This window comes from Melitaea cinxia, chromosome 21 (genome assembly GCF_905220565.1).
Source record: "Melitaea cinxia chromosome 21, ilMelCinx1.1, whole genome shotgun sequence".
Taxonomy (NCBI): domain Eukaryota; kingdom Metazoa; phylum Arthropoda; class Insecta; order Lepidoptera; family Nymphalidae; genus Melitaea; species Melitaea cinxia.
In genome coordinates, this window is record NC_059414.1 from 7,366,368 (window position 1) to 7,386,129 (window position 19,762).

The following is a 19,762-nucleotide window of genomic DNA, read 5'->3' on the forward strand; positions in this document are numbered from 1 at the left end:
AATATTAATAGTATTACATTATAGAATTATAGAAAGGTGGGCTTAATACCAAAATTCGTTCTAGCAGAAAACCGACCTTGCAAAATTAATTCCCTACTGGCCATGTTGAAAGAAGTAAGAAAGAGAAGAAAAAGAAAACTGAGAACAAAGTTTATTTGTAGCTTTTTATATCGATAAAGGTAGAGTTACTAGAACGAACAAGTCTTCCATATTTATCGAGGCCAGTTCATGCAATTCATCTCTTTAATTAATTGCCTCTATAATGCAGTGATGCATTTACCGGTTAAATTTCAAGTACTCATGATTTTGAGATTATTAATAGACCATTTCCTTGTTGCGGGTAGCGTGTACGTGTATTATCGTGTTGTATACCAGACATGTCCATTACACTGTATTATAGTGTATTAATTTTCTAGTAGAAAACTGAAAAAGGCTGGGTACGTATAAAGTTATATTCAAATATCATATAGTTAGTTAGTAGAAACTAAGAATATACTCCCCGAAGGATTTTAATAAGTATGTCCTGTCTTAAATAACATTCGACAAAAAATCGTTCAACATTAAAGTACATCAAAATAAACGACTTAATTCCCAGACAAGCCAATTATGACGGACGACATAAATACTGTTTGGTAGAGCAACGACATCCGAAATAATTTTGATGGACATTTCGAGCTGCTATTTAATTCCTGCGGCGCGTATCCGATAATTATTTTATTTTTCGCGGCAATCTAAACTTATCCACAGCTATGTGCAACCCAGCTTCCCTGCAGACTGGCGGCGGAGCCCGCGCTATTCGTTTTGTATCCCGAAGGCCGCCCAGTCCGATCGTCTCGCCACATCGGATATGTGTCACTATAACACTACGCATACGTCTGCTTCCCTTCGTATAACCTTCAGACAAGACGGGGACGCGGCATTCAAACAAAACGATGCTCTAATTTATATATTTATATATATTCATTATCATAAATAGTATTTCGACACCTAATTATGATCGAGCTTGCGTAATTTTTGCGTACCTAAACTAACGTTATTCATAAAAATTATTTCGAATCTGCAACACCGATCCAATTAAAGAGAAGCGACGTTCATTTATTCATTCGTAACGAGAGAAATGATAATGAGTGTGTTTTGACGTAAAAATTTTACCCAAGTACGAGGTCGAGCGCGCGCTCCGATATTGAATAGTGAATAATAAACCTTGCATGTCCTTGATGGAGGTTCAAGGCGAGACGTAGGTGCGTAGCCGCCACGAAATTTCGTATCATGAAGGTTTACGACCGGTTTGGCAATCCATTATCATACTAATAGGGTAGTTTTAGCTGGTTAACCAGTTACTGAACCATCGCTAAACGATGGATGCAAACAAAGCACAGGTGAGTTAGATAATTGTGAATGATTGGACTCTTTTTTAATTCTTTGTTTAGAAAACCAACAGCAGACTTGTTAATGTTCCAAAAATATCTGACCGATAACTAAAATAACCGTTTTCATAATGGCAATTACATGACGTAAGCTCCGTGCTCATCTGTCTTAAATATTCCGGAATATCGGGTAGGTCTGAGAATCGGCTATCATCTGTTTTTCGTAGCCCTAAGTTATCTTGCGGGGTCAGCTAGTAAGACTATAATAATTTATTTCAATTTTAGAGTAAGTTTTGGTGATTGAACGACAATTTCAAACAAAATTTTATAAATTAACATTATTTAAATCTATACAGCCAAAACTGTACGTTGAATATTTTTTTAAAAGAATACTTGGAGTGTGATCTACGATCGACACCGAAGTCAAAAATATAGTTTTTAGAATTTTTGTCTGTTTGTCTGTATGTATGTCTGGGATAAACCCAAAAAGTACAGCATGGATTTACTTCAAATTTGGCACAAATATTATTAAGAAGTCGGGTCAACATATAGGCTACATATTATCACCTACGGGGAACGAGCAGTGAACTTTTATTTCTTCAACGCATTCTGTAACAACGTGTTGTAATCTAACGGCGCATATTTGAATGTTGCTGTTATTATGTTAATAACCATGCTATATAAGCTAGCTTCACGCTATAAAAATCAGGCAATATAAGTAACTAAGCCGATAAACATAATTAAATGAATATAAGTAGACAAGACAATTTTAAACCAGCGCAATCTATGAGATTTTTCTGTAGATATGAAATGTAAAGAAGAAACGGGTAAATGAATGCTATTTTCAAAGGTATAATCGTAGGTATTTTTGGTACTATATAGCGTTCACGCAGATGACGTCGCGGGCATCAGCTAGTATTCTATAAAAAAGACTCTGCTATTGCTAACATTTACTTATGACTAGCTATGCCACGCGGTTTCACACGCATTAATTTGAAAAAAAAAAGGGCCTATAGCCTTCCTCGATAAATGGGCTATCTAACTCTGAAAGAATGTTTCGAATTGGACCAATAGTTCCTGAGATTAGCGCGTTGAAACAAACAAGCAAACAAAAAACTATTCAGCTTTATAATATTAGTATAGATTTCAGCACCGTTGATACTCTGATTATCTTTACACCATTATAAGTGTATAGAATATTATATAACTTAACAACTGCCTAGTTGAGACTGCACAAGCAGATCGCAGATGCGCTTCCTACCTTGTCGACCCCATTTAATTCCTGTTTCACCACTATTCCGTTAGTTCAGGACTTTAACAGGATATGCAACTGCATATTCTATTCTACCAACTAACCGTAAATAAGTAACTGTTAATGTCTGAAGTGTAGGTACGGTTATTTAAGTTCCAAGTTTGTTTGTTCACTGTTCAAGGGTATTTGAAAACCCCTTTACATAAGGAAATTTAATATTCTGTATATTCTGTTACATCTTTTTTCTCTTTTATTTAGAAACAAACAGTTGTATACAATTAAAAAAACACATAAATGATAATAACTTTAAACCTATAGTTCCCTGAATTACAATACAAAAAAAAATTAAAATATGAAACAAATCTTTACAGTTCTATATATTCTACATAAAGTACGAGATAATAAAGTCAACAAATATTCTAACATTTTTAAACAATTCCACATAATTATCATGAAACTCAAATGTCTAAAACTAAAAATTGAGAAAAAAAATTAACATCTCGTGATAACAAAATAATAAAAGCAAACTCCCTTCATCATTTCCTTTTAAAATTTTACAACTTAATTCAAATCATGGCTCCCATGGATTTTCATCTAACCTAACCTATATCACGCCTCCACTCCGTCGCGAGGGAGCGACCCCTCATACCAACCCTTTGCTAACGAATTCAATAATAATTTACTTCTATTAATGTACGTATATTTCAGTCTACCAAAAAGGTTACGAAATAAAGCTAAAAAACGAGTACAATTCGTATGCGCGTCAAGGTGAGTCATTTTACTTTGACTTTGTGTACAGGAGTCAGGAAGTTCAAGCTGATCTTATCAGTACTACAGTCGTATGTATGTACATTCATGTAACTTAAGAGCTAGACTAAATAATGAATATATTATATAATTTGAGTAATAATTGTGTTTGCTCGCAAACGAAAAAAAATTCAAGTAAATACACTATATAAGCACCATCTTTCGATTAAAACAAAAATAATCAAAATCGGTATATCCAGTGAAAAGCTATGCGGTATACCTAATACAAGGTAGGTCGACGAAAAAGTAGTCAAGTTAAATTCGAGTTTTATCTTATAAATACTTATCAAATATAAGTCGAAACTTGGTGGTTAGATCTCAATTAAAATGAAATGGAACCACATGAGACGCAACACCTTTTGATTAAAAAAAAATCATCATAATTGGTCCCACAAACCAAGTCAAAAGTTCTGAGATAACATACATTAAAAAAAATAATAAAAATACAATCGAATTGAGAACCTCCTCCTTTTTAGAAGTCAGTTAAAAATGTAAAAAAGAACCGAACTCAAAATTTTACTAAAATATCGTAGTTTGTTAATACTGAAAAATATTGCCATTATTAAAGAAATTATATGTACAAAGGATTCTTACAATAGCTTTTTTTTCTAATTTATACATTAATTACTTAAAGCATTATTTTTATATGATTAAATTTCTTGTTTCCGAGAAGGTTAGACCCTGCTGTAGAGTACAACACCTGGTCAAAATTTAATAGCCAAGTGGGTGGTCAAAGTGAGTGTTTATTGAGAGATCACTTTACTTCGTTCTTATGCTTACACTCACGCAAATTAACATGGTAAGTTGTATTTAATTTATAATTGTGCCCGCAAAAACGTAACACATACATTATTTTTTTTACCGTCGGTGTCTGGCTACACGCGATAGCAAAAGCGTTGAAAAGAATTTAGTTAGTCTCCAATTGAAATCCCCTCTTTTAATGCATAAGTGGTATACTAAACAATAGCATTATTTTTATTTTCGTAGCCACCATAATTTTTTTGCATCACTTTAGACAATTCACACAGTTCCGCTACCACCTTGGAACTTAAAAAGCCGACCGGTGGCGGGATAACCATCGAACTGCTGGCTTTGAAATACACAGGCCGAAGACGGGCAGCAGCGTCTTCGGTGCGACAAAGCCAGTACTGCGGTCACCAACCCGCCTGCCCAGCGTGGTGACTATGGGCAAAACACATGAGTTCACGTTATTTTTGGCGTAAACTTATGGAGGCCTATGTCCAGCAGTGGACTGTATAGGCTGTAATGATGAGACAATTCACAGCAGTTTTGCGAAATATAATAAATCCTCTGTTTAATTAATGCGTACCATAAACCGTATATTTGGTTAATTAGAAATTATTTTATCAGCACTAACACTTAAACCAGTCTAATACTTAAGCATAATTAAACTGCATGAAAAATTAAATAACCAATCAATGGAATTTATTTCATATCTGTGGCAAGCGAATAGATTTGTAAATACTGTCAAAAACAATCATTTTAAATTGAATGATTCATTTGTGACACATACAAATATACTACAATAAAATCACACCCTCTGCTTCACGATAGATACTTAACTTAAATTTAATCAATAATCAAAAAGAAAGCGTAACTTTATTGAAAGTAACATAACATTTTTATATCACAGTATTTTTATTAACTTCCTCACGGTTTCATATTTTAAAAATGCCTGCGTGTTGCGAAGTTTTTAGCTAATTCACTTGAAAAACGCGATTCATAGCGATTCAATTTTCTAAATCTTAATTCAGTAATGATATAGATGAAAAAAAAATTGAAGACGCGTTGGCGCAACGGTCACTGCACTGGTTTATGGCTGTTGCGCTGACGGTTGCGGGTTCGATTTCCGCACATGACAAACATTTGTATTGGCCATACAGATGTTTGTCGTGGTCTGGGTGTTTGTGCAGTCCCTGTGAGTTTTCCCACCGTGCCTCGAAGAGGACGTTAAGCCGTCGGTCCCGGTTGTTATCATGTACACCTGATAGCGATCATTACTCATAGTAAGGTCGTCTCAAAGCGTGGGGTGCATTTTACTATATTTTCATAACTTTTTTACATATTATTTTTTTATTTTATTTTTTTATTTATGAAGAAAACGTGTAAAGAGTTATAAAATGTTTTTATAACTCTCCGCGCATAGATAGTTGCAAGTAGAATAATTGTTACATATTTTAATATATCAAGCACCCCACGCTTTTCACTCTGACTTGAATTATTCTCTTACGCCGAGTTGCACGAAAAGAAATTAAAATTTAAGTAGTGATTAAACTAATTTAATCGCAAGAATTGTATGAAATTCTTGTTATTAAATTAGTTTAATCTCTACTTAAATTTTAATTTTGTTTCGTGCAACTCAGCGTAAATAACTTAAATTTTATTGGAACAAAGTTCCTTACGGCAGGCTTGACATTTGGCTGGGCGATCTAACTGAAAAAAATGTGACACTAAAACCGTAAGAAAAAAATATAACGTAAGTGACTTAATATTAGTCACACGACTATATAATATGACGTTTGTAAAACTAAAATATTACTAGTAAACTTTTTTTAAAATTATTTATGTAATTTTATACTGTCGACAAAATAAATAAAGACACATGTTTTTTTATTTCACTTAATAGTTTGAATTATTATTATTATTCTAATTTTGTTTGATTTATTTTATTTTACGTTATTTGCTATTTTCTAAAATACTAAATTTCCTAAATACTTTTGTGTACTTAATTAAAAACCAATCAACAAAATTAAAAGAAAATCAAGAACTAGAAAATATAATTATATTGTGTTGCATCTATATAATCCGAAGGAACTTCGTTCCTACCTGGTGTCCCATGACACCACATAATTTTTTATAATTTTATTTTGAAGTAATTAATTATGATTGATTGTTCGATCTTCTACTACTGTAATAATATAAACTGTAATAAAAGCGTGGTTTTTTAGTTTTTTTCAAACTATAATTTATTTTTTATTTTTTAGTTCTATTTTTCATTTGATTATTTGCGGACATATGATAATTTTCCATTATTAATATAAAAAAGAAAAGAATAACTATTCCGCGCGGAGCGAAGCCAAGAACTTACGCCACGCGAAGCGGGCGTGAAACAGCTAGTAAGAGTAAGTCCGAAACTTCAGGCATTCGCAAATCGCGCGCTAGTTTTATCTCTCTTATTTCCTTACAGAGGAACAGAATTCGATCATGTCTCGCAGTACCGCTCACAACTCGGATGGCTCCCAATAAACCACCGTCGTAACCTCCATGTCATAACTCTCCTTTATTCCACTCTTTTTCGTACTTCTTCCCCGCTATACCTTTGTGGCAACATCTATCACGCGAAATACGAACGACTACGAAACTACGTAATTAGAGAAAAAACTGACGTATGCTACATCGCGCTATCAGAGTTTTCAAAGTAATTAAGTATATATGAGCTCTTTTCTTTCCTGGGTAACCCTACTTTTCACCTAAATCTTCGTTCTCTAAATGATAATAAGTTAAGTTTACCTACCTAGCTCATACTCCAGTTCTTTCTCGGTAAAGGCGGTAAGACTGTGGAATGCCCTTCCTTCCAAAATCTGTCAATCCCCTACTATATCTGTCTTCAAAAATCAAGTTAAGAACTTTTACAAAACTATGATCTAATTTCTTACACGCATATATTCACCATTATTTTCCCAAAACGACGTATATTTGTACCCAATTAAGCATATATTATTATTTTTTTACTTATTTCTTCTTTATTATTTATATATAATATAATTATTTATTTATTTATTATATTATATATTTAATTATTATTATTATTTATCTATTTATACTTTTTAATACTGTGAGTATTGCGCATGTGTTTATATGGATTGTATATATTATATAATTATAGATTATATTATATTTTTAAGCTGCATAAGCCCTTAAATTTAACAAGCTACTTTCTGATGGGTAGTCTGGAAGAGATCATATCTAGTGATAAGACCGCCCGTTGCATGCGACGTAATTATTTTTTTTTCCTTTAAGCTTTATTCTTATGTAATTGTTATATGTTACTGTGTGCAATAAAGTTATTTATTATTATTATTATACTACCTTACAGAGGATCCACGAAAGAATTTATTAATCCTGCTTCAGCCTGTAATATCCTACTATTGGACATAGGCCTCTTTCCCCGTGTAGGAGAAGAATCAGAGCTTAATCCACCACGCTGCTCCAATGCGGATTGACGGATATATACTATGAGTAACGATCGCTATAAGGTGTACATGATAACAACCGGGATCGACGGCTTAACTTGCTCTTCGAGGCACGGTGGAGTGACCCACAAGGTATGCATAACACCCAGACCCCGGCAAACAAATGTTTGTCATGTGCGGGGATCGAACCCGCAACCGCCAGCACAACAGATATAATTCATTGCTGTGACAGTTGCGCCAACGCGGCGTCATATTATCCATTTATTAATCCTGGCGGCCCTGATAAGGATATTGGAAAACTGTTATTGAATTGTTGCATTGTCATCGGTCCTAGATACGTGTGCAAAGTTTCAAATTAATCAAATTTCTGGAAGTTGATGAAAATTATGCTCAAAGATTCCATTACATACATACAACCCAAGCTAATAAAAGCGTGGTAAGAAAATTATGTTTTCAATGATTTCCTCCCAACTAAAAATTTACTAATGATAGTTTATAAAAGCTAGTATGAATGAAAATTAATGTCAGCTTGCTGTATCTCGGTGGAAATTTTGTCAGATGGTACCATTAAAAATTTATATACATTACTAGCTGTACCCAGCGCGCGTTGCTCCGCTTTTTTAACCGACTTCAAAAAGAGGGGAGGTTACTCAATTCGACCGTATATATATATATATATATATGTATATATAGTATTTATGTATGTTCGGAGACAACTTCGTCGTTTATGAACCGATATTGATAATTCTTTTTTATATTCCAATTGTGGTACCATAATAAGGAAACCAGGATCTGACGAAGGAATCCTAGAGAAATCGAAGGAAACCCTCGAAACCTTAGTGACGACTAGTGCGTTTGTTAATTTTTTTCGTTTACTCACTTTGTATTACTTGTCGATATAATTGAAGTCGTTTTTTTTTTCGTTTGCAAGCAAACACAATTATATTTTCTTTTGGTCGTACCAACTCAGAAACCTTTGTGGGCTCATGCACAAAACTTTGCTGAAGATGATGACATGATTAAATGCATAGTTTAAGATTCTATAAAGGACATACAGACGAACATTCATTTATTATATAATAATAAAATGGTAGGAAAGTCAAAACTGTACATTGAATATTTTTTTAAAAGAATACTTGGTGTGTGATCTACAATCGATACCGAAGCCCAAAAAAAATATCGTTTTTAGAATTTTTGTCTGTTTGTCTGTTTGTCTGTATGTATGTCCGGGATAAACTCAAAAAGTACTGCATGGATTTAGTTCAAATTGGGCACGAATATTATTAAGAAGTGGGGTCAACATATAGACTACAAATTATCACGCTATCACCTACGGGGAACGAGCAGTGAACCTTTATTTCTTCAACGTATTCTGTAACAACATGTAATCTAACGACTCATATTTGAATGTTGTTATTATGTTAATAACCATGCTACAAGCTTGCTTCATACTATAAATAAAGGCATTCTGTAGTATATTTAGTATCAGCATTGCACCCGTGCGAAGCTGAGATGGGTCGCTAGTATATATATATATATATATATATATATATATATATATATATATATATATATATATATATATATATATATATATATATATATATTACACATATGGATATTATCTATATCAAACGTTACGTGGGTGCAAATTAACGTTCTTTCGATAGATTTTTATGTCGACATATTTTCAATATTTTGAAAAAGTTTACAATGCTTTCGATATTTTATCATTTCATAAAACACATTTCAGTTTTACTCAAAATACCTACTAGAATCCCCTAAATAACTACTAGTATTGCAGCCACTATATAATGATATGTACGTTCAATATTAATTATTATTTGTATGTGTATAAACATTTAATATTTTTGCTAAAACTTGTATACGTATATTACAGTTTTATCTTTCATATTAGCCTATGTTACATTTCTATTTTTATATGAGACCATATATACAAAATATTGCGTGAAGTGCAAAAATACCTAACATGCGTAGAAGTAATTTGAGACTATACATTGGCTGACATATTTTCCGGTATTGCAATAATAATTCCTTTTGTAATTTAATAAATATGTAATGAAGTATATATAAGGCTTAATATTTCCAGTGTGCCAATTTACTACGATTATACTCGTAAAATGGAATAGAGAGAAGGTTGATTAACTATTAAAGTCATACTTAAAAAGGACTTTATGTATATAATATGTCCCAGACATTATGATTAAAAGTTAGTAATCTAAAAATTAACAACTAGAGCTATGAATATTATATAAGATAATTTTATAGTGCCATACATCGAAGTATTACTTTATTTAAATACTTAATTACAAGATTTTTAATGATTTCGGTGTTTTAGGACAAGCATTCTATCCTCACAAAAATATTTTTCGTATGATATGTCATCAGCATTAAATGGTTCCAATAAAATATTTCATTTACCTATATTTATATTACACTTATATTATAACAGGTAAAAGGGGAAAGAGACCTATGCTCAGCAGTGGGATATTACAGGCTGCAGCGTAAGCGTATAACAGGTAATACTTTAACTGTAACATGTACATCATCATCATCATTACTTCAGCCTATCGCAGTCCACTGCTGGACATAGGCCTCCACAAATATAACTGATAAAACTTCAACGAATTTGAATATATATTCTATCAATCTGACTGATCGTCTGTTATCATTTCACTTATTCTGACTTCGTAGCAATAACAGCCAACCATTATTAGATTAAGAAGTTGATATAACATCAATTGGTAGCATTTATTCGCAAAAAGGAAACAGGAGGAGGAGTTAATATGCAAAGTTTTATACTTCAGTGCCTGAATTATTTTTTTTCTACGTAGCTTTAAGATTTTATTATGTAATTATGCTTATGTCATCTATACTTAATTATCATCTCATCTATACTTAATTATCATGTCGTCTATACTTATTATTGTAGCATGTTTGTTTTCAACGAAAAAAAAACCGACTACAATTATATCGACCAGTATATAATGTTTGTACACGAAAAAATATTCAAGTAAATACGCATTATTAGATATAACTTAAAAATTATTCGGCAGATCTTTATTAAATTTTAATGGGACCACATGACAAGCATCAACTTTCAATTAAATAAAGAATTATCGAAATCGATTCACCCAGTAGAGAGCTTTGAGGTATAATACAATGTAAATCGACGAAAAAATAGTCAAGTAAATAAGCATAATTAGTAATAACATAAAAAGTACTTATCAGAACTCAATTAAATGTAAATGGGACCAAATGACACGCACCACCTTTCGATTAAAAAAATCATCAAAATCGGTCCACCAGTCAAAACTTCTGAGGTAACACACATACTCTAAAAAAATACAGTCGAATTAAGAACCTCCTCCTTTTTTTGAAGTCGGTTAAAAATACAAACTGTAATAGAGTGCAAAACTTTAATTGATGGACTAGAAGCATATGAAGCTCTTTATATAGCGTAAATAAACACTAAGTAATAATAAATAAGCAGTAACTTTTATTGGCCCTTCCTCTGTAATAAAGGAATATATGGCTAATTTAAAATAAAATAATTAAAACAACGAAGACCCGTTGACGTCAACAACCGGTCACAACACTGGTTTACGGCTGTTGCACTGGTTGTTGCGGGTTCGATCCCCGCACATGACAAACATCTGTAGTGGCCATACAGGTGTTTGCCATGGTCTGTGCAGTCCTTGTGGGTCTCCTCACCGTCCGTTACTCATATTAGGGAATATAACTGCCAGCCCGCCCGCATTGGAGCAGCGTGGTGGATTAAGCTCTGATCCTTCTCCTATATAGAGAAAGAGGCATATGCCCAGCAGTGGGATATTACAGGCTGAAGCGAAGCGAATTTAAATAATAATATAATATGTAAATAAAATATGTAAGTGCTGTTTACATTTCTAAATGACCGATATTGTAATGAATTATTATTTTCTTTAGAGCAAAAAATTAACCTAGAATCAGGCTAAACTACGCGAACTAGACTAAGCGACGGTTTGAATATTAAAATCGTGATGATTGAACAAGTACTGAATATTCAACGTCTCGGTTAACTAGTCGCATGTATTGTTTCTGGTTGCTTAGACCTTAGAACATGTCCAATTACCCGTTACTTAAAAAAATGTTATAATCCACCTACTTTTGAATCAACTAGAGTTTCTACCATATATAAAATCAATCAGTCTAAAATATAACACTGGTACTCTTTAACTCTTTGTTAATTTAATCTAACCAACCGATCTATGCCAATTTTTTTACTAATTAAAAAATGCGTTAATATTTATGACAATTTATTGGGTTGCACTACGAACCTTTGACTCCGGAAGAACGTGACACTGGGTTACAAATGCTTTTTTTTTGGTACACGTGTTATTGTAATATAATTAATATTTCTAGAAACATTATTATGTAAGCGTGTATTTCAATGATTGCAAATTTATTAATATTATATTTTTTATGAATGACGCGTACAATTTTCAAAATGATAATAGTTTGATAAAGTTGAAAATAGTTTGATAAATTTATGTACAAAAAGAAACAATACTTATGTATAAGCGTTACTCAATTTCTTTTTTTTTTTTTAATTCATAAAAGAGGATATCCTTTAGCAGTAATACGTAATTTAGACAGCAAATATTAACCATTTTAATTTAAGGTAACAAATAAAACACTTTCTTTTACTTAGTATCAAAAGGTCAAACATTAAAAGAACTATAAATAGTCGCAGAAAGATATGAACTTTAAAGAAAATCTATCGACCGTAACCTGCTTTACGGATGAGTAGTTAAATTTTCTTAATATTGTAACCGTATATTTATGTCGATACTACACAAAGATACGAATTCTAAACATTTTTGAATATCATATCATCTATATATCGTACATATTAAAGATACGAATGTTACTTCGACACCTAACTCTCTCTCACTCTTTCTTTAAGCCGTATAAAAATAAGCTGTAGCAAAAACTGAAAAAAAAAATAGCAAAGTAAATTAAACATAAAGCTTTCGTTTTATTCACAATTAACTTAATTAATACAACGTAAAAAGAAAATTTAAAATCGCTAACAAACCGCAACCGTAGCTGCTTCGATCCCGAAACACGCAATAATGGTGTAACGTCTAATCAACGGATGATACACAAGAAAAATGCGTGAATAATGTATAGCTTCCACCACAACAACAAAAAACATTAATGTTTCATACTTTATGCACCTACATGGATCTACTAATGTATTGCAATTTTTAATGTTACATTTTATGTATCTACGCGAAACAATATTCGCGTTTGTTACGCTATACACACGAATATGTGTTTTAAAAATTACAGTAAATTAAAAACTGCGATATCAAAAGTTTAACTGTTATGACGATTTCACTTATAAATTTTATTTTACTCAAATTATATATTAAACGTTACTTTAATTTGTTTGAGAAAACTTTGATCCTAGTATTAAACTTACCCAAAAGCTTACCACGTAGTGTGAAATTATGAAAACTCCCGGAAGAGACATGATTGACCATTTAAATTCACAACAAGACTGTCGGGTTCTCCACTTTGCGCTTTTTATTTATCCACTTTTTGTTTACTAACATTACACTACATAGAAATTCCTTGTCGATAGTTAGTAGCGTAGCCGAGCGACACTCAGGGTGCGAGTGCTAGCAAGTTGCGACTGAGGAGTCGACGGCACGTTTTGCTCCTATATACCTACCTTACTACTTCTTACCGAACGCTTGATTTCACGCTCTATATCCACGAACTAATAACTGTGGATCTTGGATATCAATCGACGACCAGGATATACATGAGTAATTGTCAGACTTTCATCGCATCGACCTATTAATATTGTTGATAAGGGCCTCGTGAAAATATTGACAAAATTAGTTCAAGGCTGTCATTCAAACGCGAACGCGTCCGTTAGATCAATTGCTTGTTCACTATTATGAATCACTTTTCGATTAAGTGAAGGGCTTTTGTTGTCTTCCTATTTTACTCTGACCGAGATGAAGCTCTAAAATAGGGTTAATATTTGCGTGATAATTGTAATATTCATATGTCTACTGTAGCATATACATTTCTCATCAATCAATTAGACGTCCTTTACCATTTCACCCGCGTAATATTTTGATAACTGTCAAGTTACATTATAATTATCAGCTTACATAGAAAGTAGCGCATCAAATACAAAAAGTATTCTTCATTTGGTCTGGTAAATACCGAGATTTAAAAAAAGAAAATTGATTTGCCTGCAAGTGATTTATTCAATTAAGTATATATAAGTATTATAGTAAAGCATATATTTATGTGTCGCAAAAGTCACGAGCGAAGCCAAGTTTAGTGATAAAAAAAAGTTAGCAACCGATATTTAAAAAGTCATTAAACTTAGCTAACATTATCTACTGAAGTGTCGAGAAAAAAATATTTATAGAGCTTAAATGCGGTAATAAAAATAAGAAATATGAATGCTGTGATAACACTACTCACACTGTGACACAAGGTAAGTTATTCATTTTAATAGACTCTAATTATTTTAAATCTATACGTTGGCTGAATCACGGTTAATTTATTTTTAAGATTTTATTACCCCCTAACATGTATGAGTTTTTTACGGGAACAGAATTGTCTCAGATTAGTGTACTTTAGTTTTGCAACCATTAAATATGTATAAAGTATTAAGTAGAATTTTGTTAGTAACACGATTTTTGTGTTTTCGAAAAATATTTTCGTTGGACAAATAACTCTCAATCGTAAAAATTAAAACTAGGTGTCGCGTCCTACTTTACAAGTGACATACTAGTCCAGTCAAAATAAAAATATCTAAAGACTAAATAGGAAATTGGTATATATGTAACATAAAGTAGTTCAAAGAATATATTAACAACAACAACAAAAATATTTAGTTAAATAAATATGTTATACATATTTGAAAAAAATCATCATTTCTCGGGGAAGGAAAATATTGAAATCCCTTTAGTCCGGTCAATTTAGGCATTCGAGGCTACATAAATTTGAAACAAGCTGAAAATTTGTGAAATCACTCAAAATATAATTATAAATAAAATTCGAAAGCTATAAGGGGGTTAATAACATATATGGCTAAACAATGTTTGCGAGGTCAGCTCGTAATAATATAATATTTATCGTTATAGTGGACGTCCTGTGCCTAAACACCGACACCTATATTCGCCAACCTGCAGCAGCAGCAGCAGCAGCTGGAGCAGTGTGGGGGGATTTAAGCTTTGATCCTTCTCCTACATGTGAAAAGAGGCCTATGCCCAGCAGTGGTTATGGCTGAAGCGTTATCGTAGCGTTATATAATTTATCTATGAATCTATCTTTCATGACATGGTTTAAGAAGTTTCCATCCGCTTAAACACATAGTCTTTATATACTGCGGATCATCTTTAACGAAAATATAACAATTTTAATACATTATTAACTTAAGAGACTGTACTAATTCAAATATTAGCATGCAAATACTATTTATTTTATAAAATTGTTTTATTAACTTTCTGATATATGAGTTATATGTTATACTTCAAGGCACACAGACACATTTATCTGAGGAAAATCGTTGAACTGTCTGCTTGTATTATCTAAATAATATATTTTAAGTAGATTTACAAGATATCTATATAATCATTTTTCTTACCTTTCGTATGTTTTACTTTTTCCGGCTAATGTTTAAAATAGCTAAATAGATTTTGATGCGACTATCATTGGCGATAAGCTGATGTTATAAGAAATAACTTAGTTAATTCTGTAATATATTGTGTAAGGGTGACTTAAGACAGATAATAGAATTTGTAAGCGTAGGATTTACATACGCCTACACTACCACAAATATGAAAGACCTACACAAACATTAGTCATGAGCGGGAATCAAACCCACGACCGTGTTATTCAAAACTGTAATTTTAAAATATATTTTTAGCCAAAAGTAGAATAATTTTATTATATACATCTATACAAATAAATAAAATTAGAGTGTCTGTTTGTAATATTTAAATAACCACTTTTTACTAAATGCATATGGATGTATACACGGTACATATACCAAAATAACATTTTTTACAATTTTTGTCTGTCTGTCTGTTTGTTTATTCCGACTAATATCTGAAAGAGCTGGACCGATTTTGACAGAACAATCACTGGCAGATAGCTGATGTAATAAGGAGTAACTTAGGCTACTTTTAATTTAGTTTTTTTTTAGTTTTATCACTCTAAGAGTGATTAATATACATACGGAGCCGAGGCGTAGACACTGACGAAGGGTCTGGTCCACAAGATTAAAGTCGCTTAGCGAGCAATGAAACGGGCTACCCTTGGGGTTTCTCTCAAAGATAGGATTAGAAATGTGACTATCCGCGAGAGAACTAAAGTAACCGACATAGCCCACAGAATTAGCAAGTTGAAGTGACAGTGGGCTGGTCATCTGTGTCGCAGGGCCAATGGCCATTGGAGCAGAAGGATCCTGGAGTGGAGACCGCGTCTTGGCAAACGCAGTGTGGGATATCCTTCGGCCCGTTAGACCGACGATCTACGTAAGATTGCCGGTGTAGGCTGGATGGAGATTGCGGAAAACCGGCATGTCAGGAGCGAACTTGGAGAGGCCTATGTCCAGCAGTGGACTGCAATAGGCTGAACTGACTGAAGACTGACTAATAACTATTTCTTTAGAATTCCACGCAAACGAAGTCGCGGGCCCAGCTAGCATGTTAATATAGAAATCTCTTGTAGAGATGGTATATTATATGAGTTAAATTATTAAGTTCTTTTTTAGATGGTATATTAACAAAATAATAGATTGTTTAGCCGCACGAAATGTAAGTATTTAGATGCTACATACAGTTACAACTACTACATTCCGAAAGCTTAAACGGAAAGTGGATAAGCTCCGATAAGCCCATACCGCTTTTTTTTTGACTTGCTGATCACGAATATGATAGTTAAAATTGGCGCAAATTTCATTGTCAAGGTCAAAACCCGGGAAATTTAGTCAAAATTCACAAGTATACGAAATTTCAAGGAAAAAGCTGTATAGGCTTATTGGAACTACACCCCGGAAAGTATTTTTTAGGCTTAAAAATTAATTGTAATAGCGTAAGTCTGTAATCTGTTATTATTTTTTTGATAAAATTAAAACGAATAAATTATGATTTTATAATGTTATCAAGGAACTCGTTCCTGTTTTCTTTAAGACATGATGGGGAGACAAACCTCGGTTAGTACAAACGTATATAATCGTGTAGCCGAAATTAATATTGGACATGAAATATAAACAGTTTGTTTTGTTTAAAACAGCCACACTTTACGAAGTTTATTTATAGTCAAAATTAAAGGTTTTTATTTATATTACAACCTTAAAAATAATTTCACGCTAATGTTAATAAACCTTTGTACAATATATGCCCGCTGCTGTGCCCGTGACTTCGTCCGCATGGAAATCAACAAAAAACTTATTATTCAATTCGCAGAGTTATAAAATAAATAAATTTCTAAAATAAAAGTAATAAGTTAACTCTACGTTACTCTTTTACCTAAGTTACTCCTTATTACATCAGCTGTCTGCCAGTGAAAGTCCCGTCAAAATCGGTCCAGCCGTTTCAGAGATAAGCTGGAACAAACAAAGACAAACAAACACAAAAAATGTAAAAAAAATACATTTTGGTATATGTACCTTTTATACATCCATATTCATTTACCTATTAAAAAGCGGTTATTTTAACATTACAAACAGACACTTCAATTTTATTTATTTGTAATTGTAGATAAGTAATTTATTTGTAGATAAGTATTATTGAATAAAGTCTCGTTTTCAAAATAAATTATTTATTCATGTTCTTTTTTGCACTTGTATAATATTTAAAAGTTTTATTTTTAATTGCTTGATTTAAAATTTTATTTTATTTTTATTAGTGACTGCTTCCGGCGGCTTTTTTGATCTTTCGATTCCAAATTTTAATTGCTTTTCTGAAATAAAACTTGTCTAAGTTATTGTTATTAGTCAACTCATAGTTGTAGGTGTAGGTGTAGTCACTATCTGTCGATGAAAACCACATCAAAACCAGTCCGGCTGTTTAGATGTTTAACGGGAATAAAAAAAAAGAAACAAACAAATTGCGAAGTACCGTATAAATAATATTTCATTTTGTAGAAAATTTTGATTATAAATATAATTATTCAATCGACTTACAATATTCTTTAAATTTTCTGAATAAAGAAAATGAATAATTACGCAAGAAAACTTTAAAGTCAGACAAACCATTTCTTCATCATCATCATAGCACTGTAGGCGATCAAATACTTTGTTAAATTCACGCGTTTTTCCAAAATTTTCCAACCAGATTTTTAAAAGAGAAAGAAATCGCTGTTTTAGCGATAAAGCCGATATCTATAGAAGAGTAATCATGTCTCTTATACGTCTCTTCTTTTTGTTTCATGTTAACCTTTTTGGTGTAAAAAAAAAGTAAAATATAAAAAAATATATTTTTTTTGTATGCGACAATTCGATCGATAACTCATTTGACGACCAGTTTGACAACTAGTTTGAGAACGTGCAGCAACGTTAGTCGCACAAGATTTTAATCGAAGTAAAATAACGTCTTTCACTCCAATTATTTTTCTTTCGGTATTCTTTATTCTACGTGAAATATTCAAATTATCAGTCTCCTTTTTGCATCGTTGAAAGCAATTAGGGTCTGTGCACGATACGTTTTTGAAACGCCCGGTTGATGCGCATTTGTAGCTATACCTACTGAAGCCAAAAGAAATTTAAGTTGAAGGAGAATGTTACAATAATTATAAACACAACAATAAAAACAAAGAAAAATGATGTACGTGTAAGTTGTGGTTTTATTAATACGTGACGTTTGATTAACAATTTCATTAAATAACGAAGACAAGTCTAATACCATTATGAAAATAAATTAAAGTAAAAAAGTTTTGACGTTATACTTCTTTTGGCGTGTTAAATTTTTACGATGCGCGCGCACACAAAAAACTGACACCCTGAAGTTAGCTCGTAAACGATGAAGAAGTTAACAACGTGAAGTTATCTAGCCAATGAAGTATAACTTCTTACGCGCGTACATAAGTACAGACACACACACACACTTTTTTTAACAATCTTTTATTTTTAATATGCAAAAAATAATAAAATAGAGTTTTCCTTTAAAACTTTTACTATCAACATATACCTTCTTTACACAATTTACACGGTAAAAAAAAAACTTTGTTGCCAGATTCAAGTACCTACTCATATTTACTTAGTGTTGAAAATTATAAAAATTAAAATCAAATAGTTCTAGTTATTTGATTTACTTGTTTATCTATAGGTAAACTGGATGGTAAAATTTTTAAAGGAAAAGTTATTTTATATTTTTTATGCCATTTAAAATAAAAGCTTAGATATTGAAATAAATTCTACTTTTATTTATTTTTTACTTTTTAAATATCGCTAAACAGGTATGTCAGTTTGGTATTCTCAGCAAATCCTTTCATTTCATACCCATAATGTAGGAAAACATAAGAACTTAGTCTGTTATCTTTATAAATCCGCCGTATTGGATTTAAAGAAACTTGACTTGGTTATTCGAGCTACTCACGCAAGGTTTTTATTTAAAGCATAAAAAACTTAGCCCACCGTATTAGATTTTGAGTAACGTGTTTTTATTTTTCGAGTTACTCTCAGCAAGCCCTTTTGGCAGTTACGAATTTGTTAATAAAATCGGAAATATTATTTATTTAACTTAGGGAAGCATATGTCCAGCAGTGGACTGCATTAGGCCGAACTGACTGACTGATTAACATCTAAACTAAACGTGTTTACAAAATTTCAGCTCAATCGGTTAAAGATATATGTATGCTTCAAAATTGAGTTGCAAGATTCCACCCTAACAAACATACATACTTTAATATATTGCAAGTTAAATAAAAGCTCTTAATAATAACGAAAAAAAACCGACTTCAATTACATCGACAACTAATACAACGTACTCGTAGTTAGACGAAAAATAGTCAAGTAATTGCGCATTATCAAAGATTACTCCACAAGTTGTAATCAGATCTCGATGAAATTTAATTGTAAC

General features: G+C 32.1%; 1 protein-coding gene across 1 annotated transcript in view; it reads right to left on the reverse strand.

Moving 5' to 3' along the window:
• LOC123664117 (ecdysone 20-monooxygenase) overlaps positions 1-13,182 on the reverse strand; it is a 46,853-nt gene extending 33,671 nt beyond the window's left edge. The window contains exons 1-2 of the mRNA XM_045598723.1: positions 13,132-13,182; positions 4,985-4,990 (exon numbers count right to left, since the gene is read on the reverse strand). Coding sequence (XP_045454679.1) covers positions 4,985-4,990; positions 13,132-13,182 — 57 coding nt within the window. The remainder of the gene's footprint in view (positions 1-4,984; positions 4,991-13,131) is intronic.
• Positions 13,183-19,762: the final 6,580 nt, after the last annotated feature.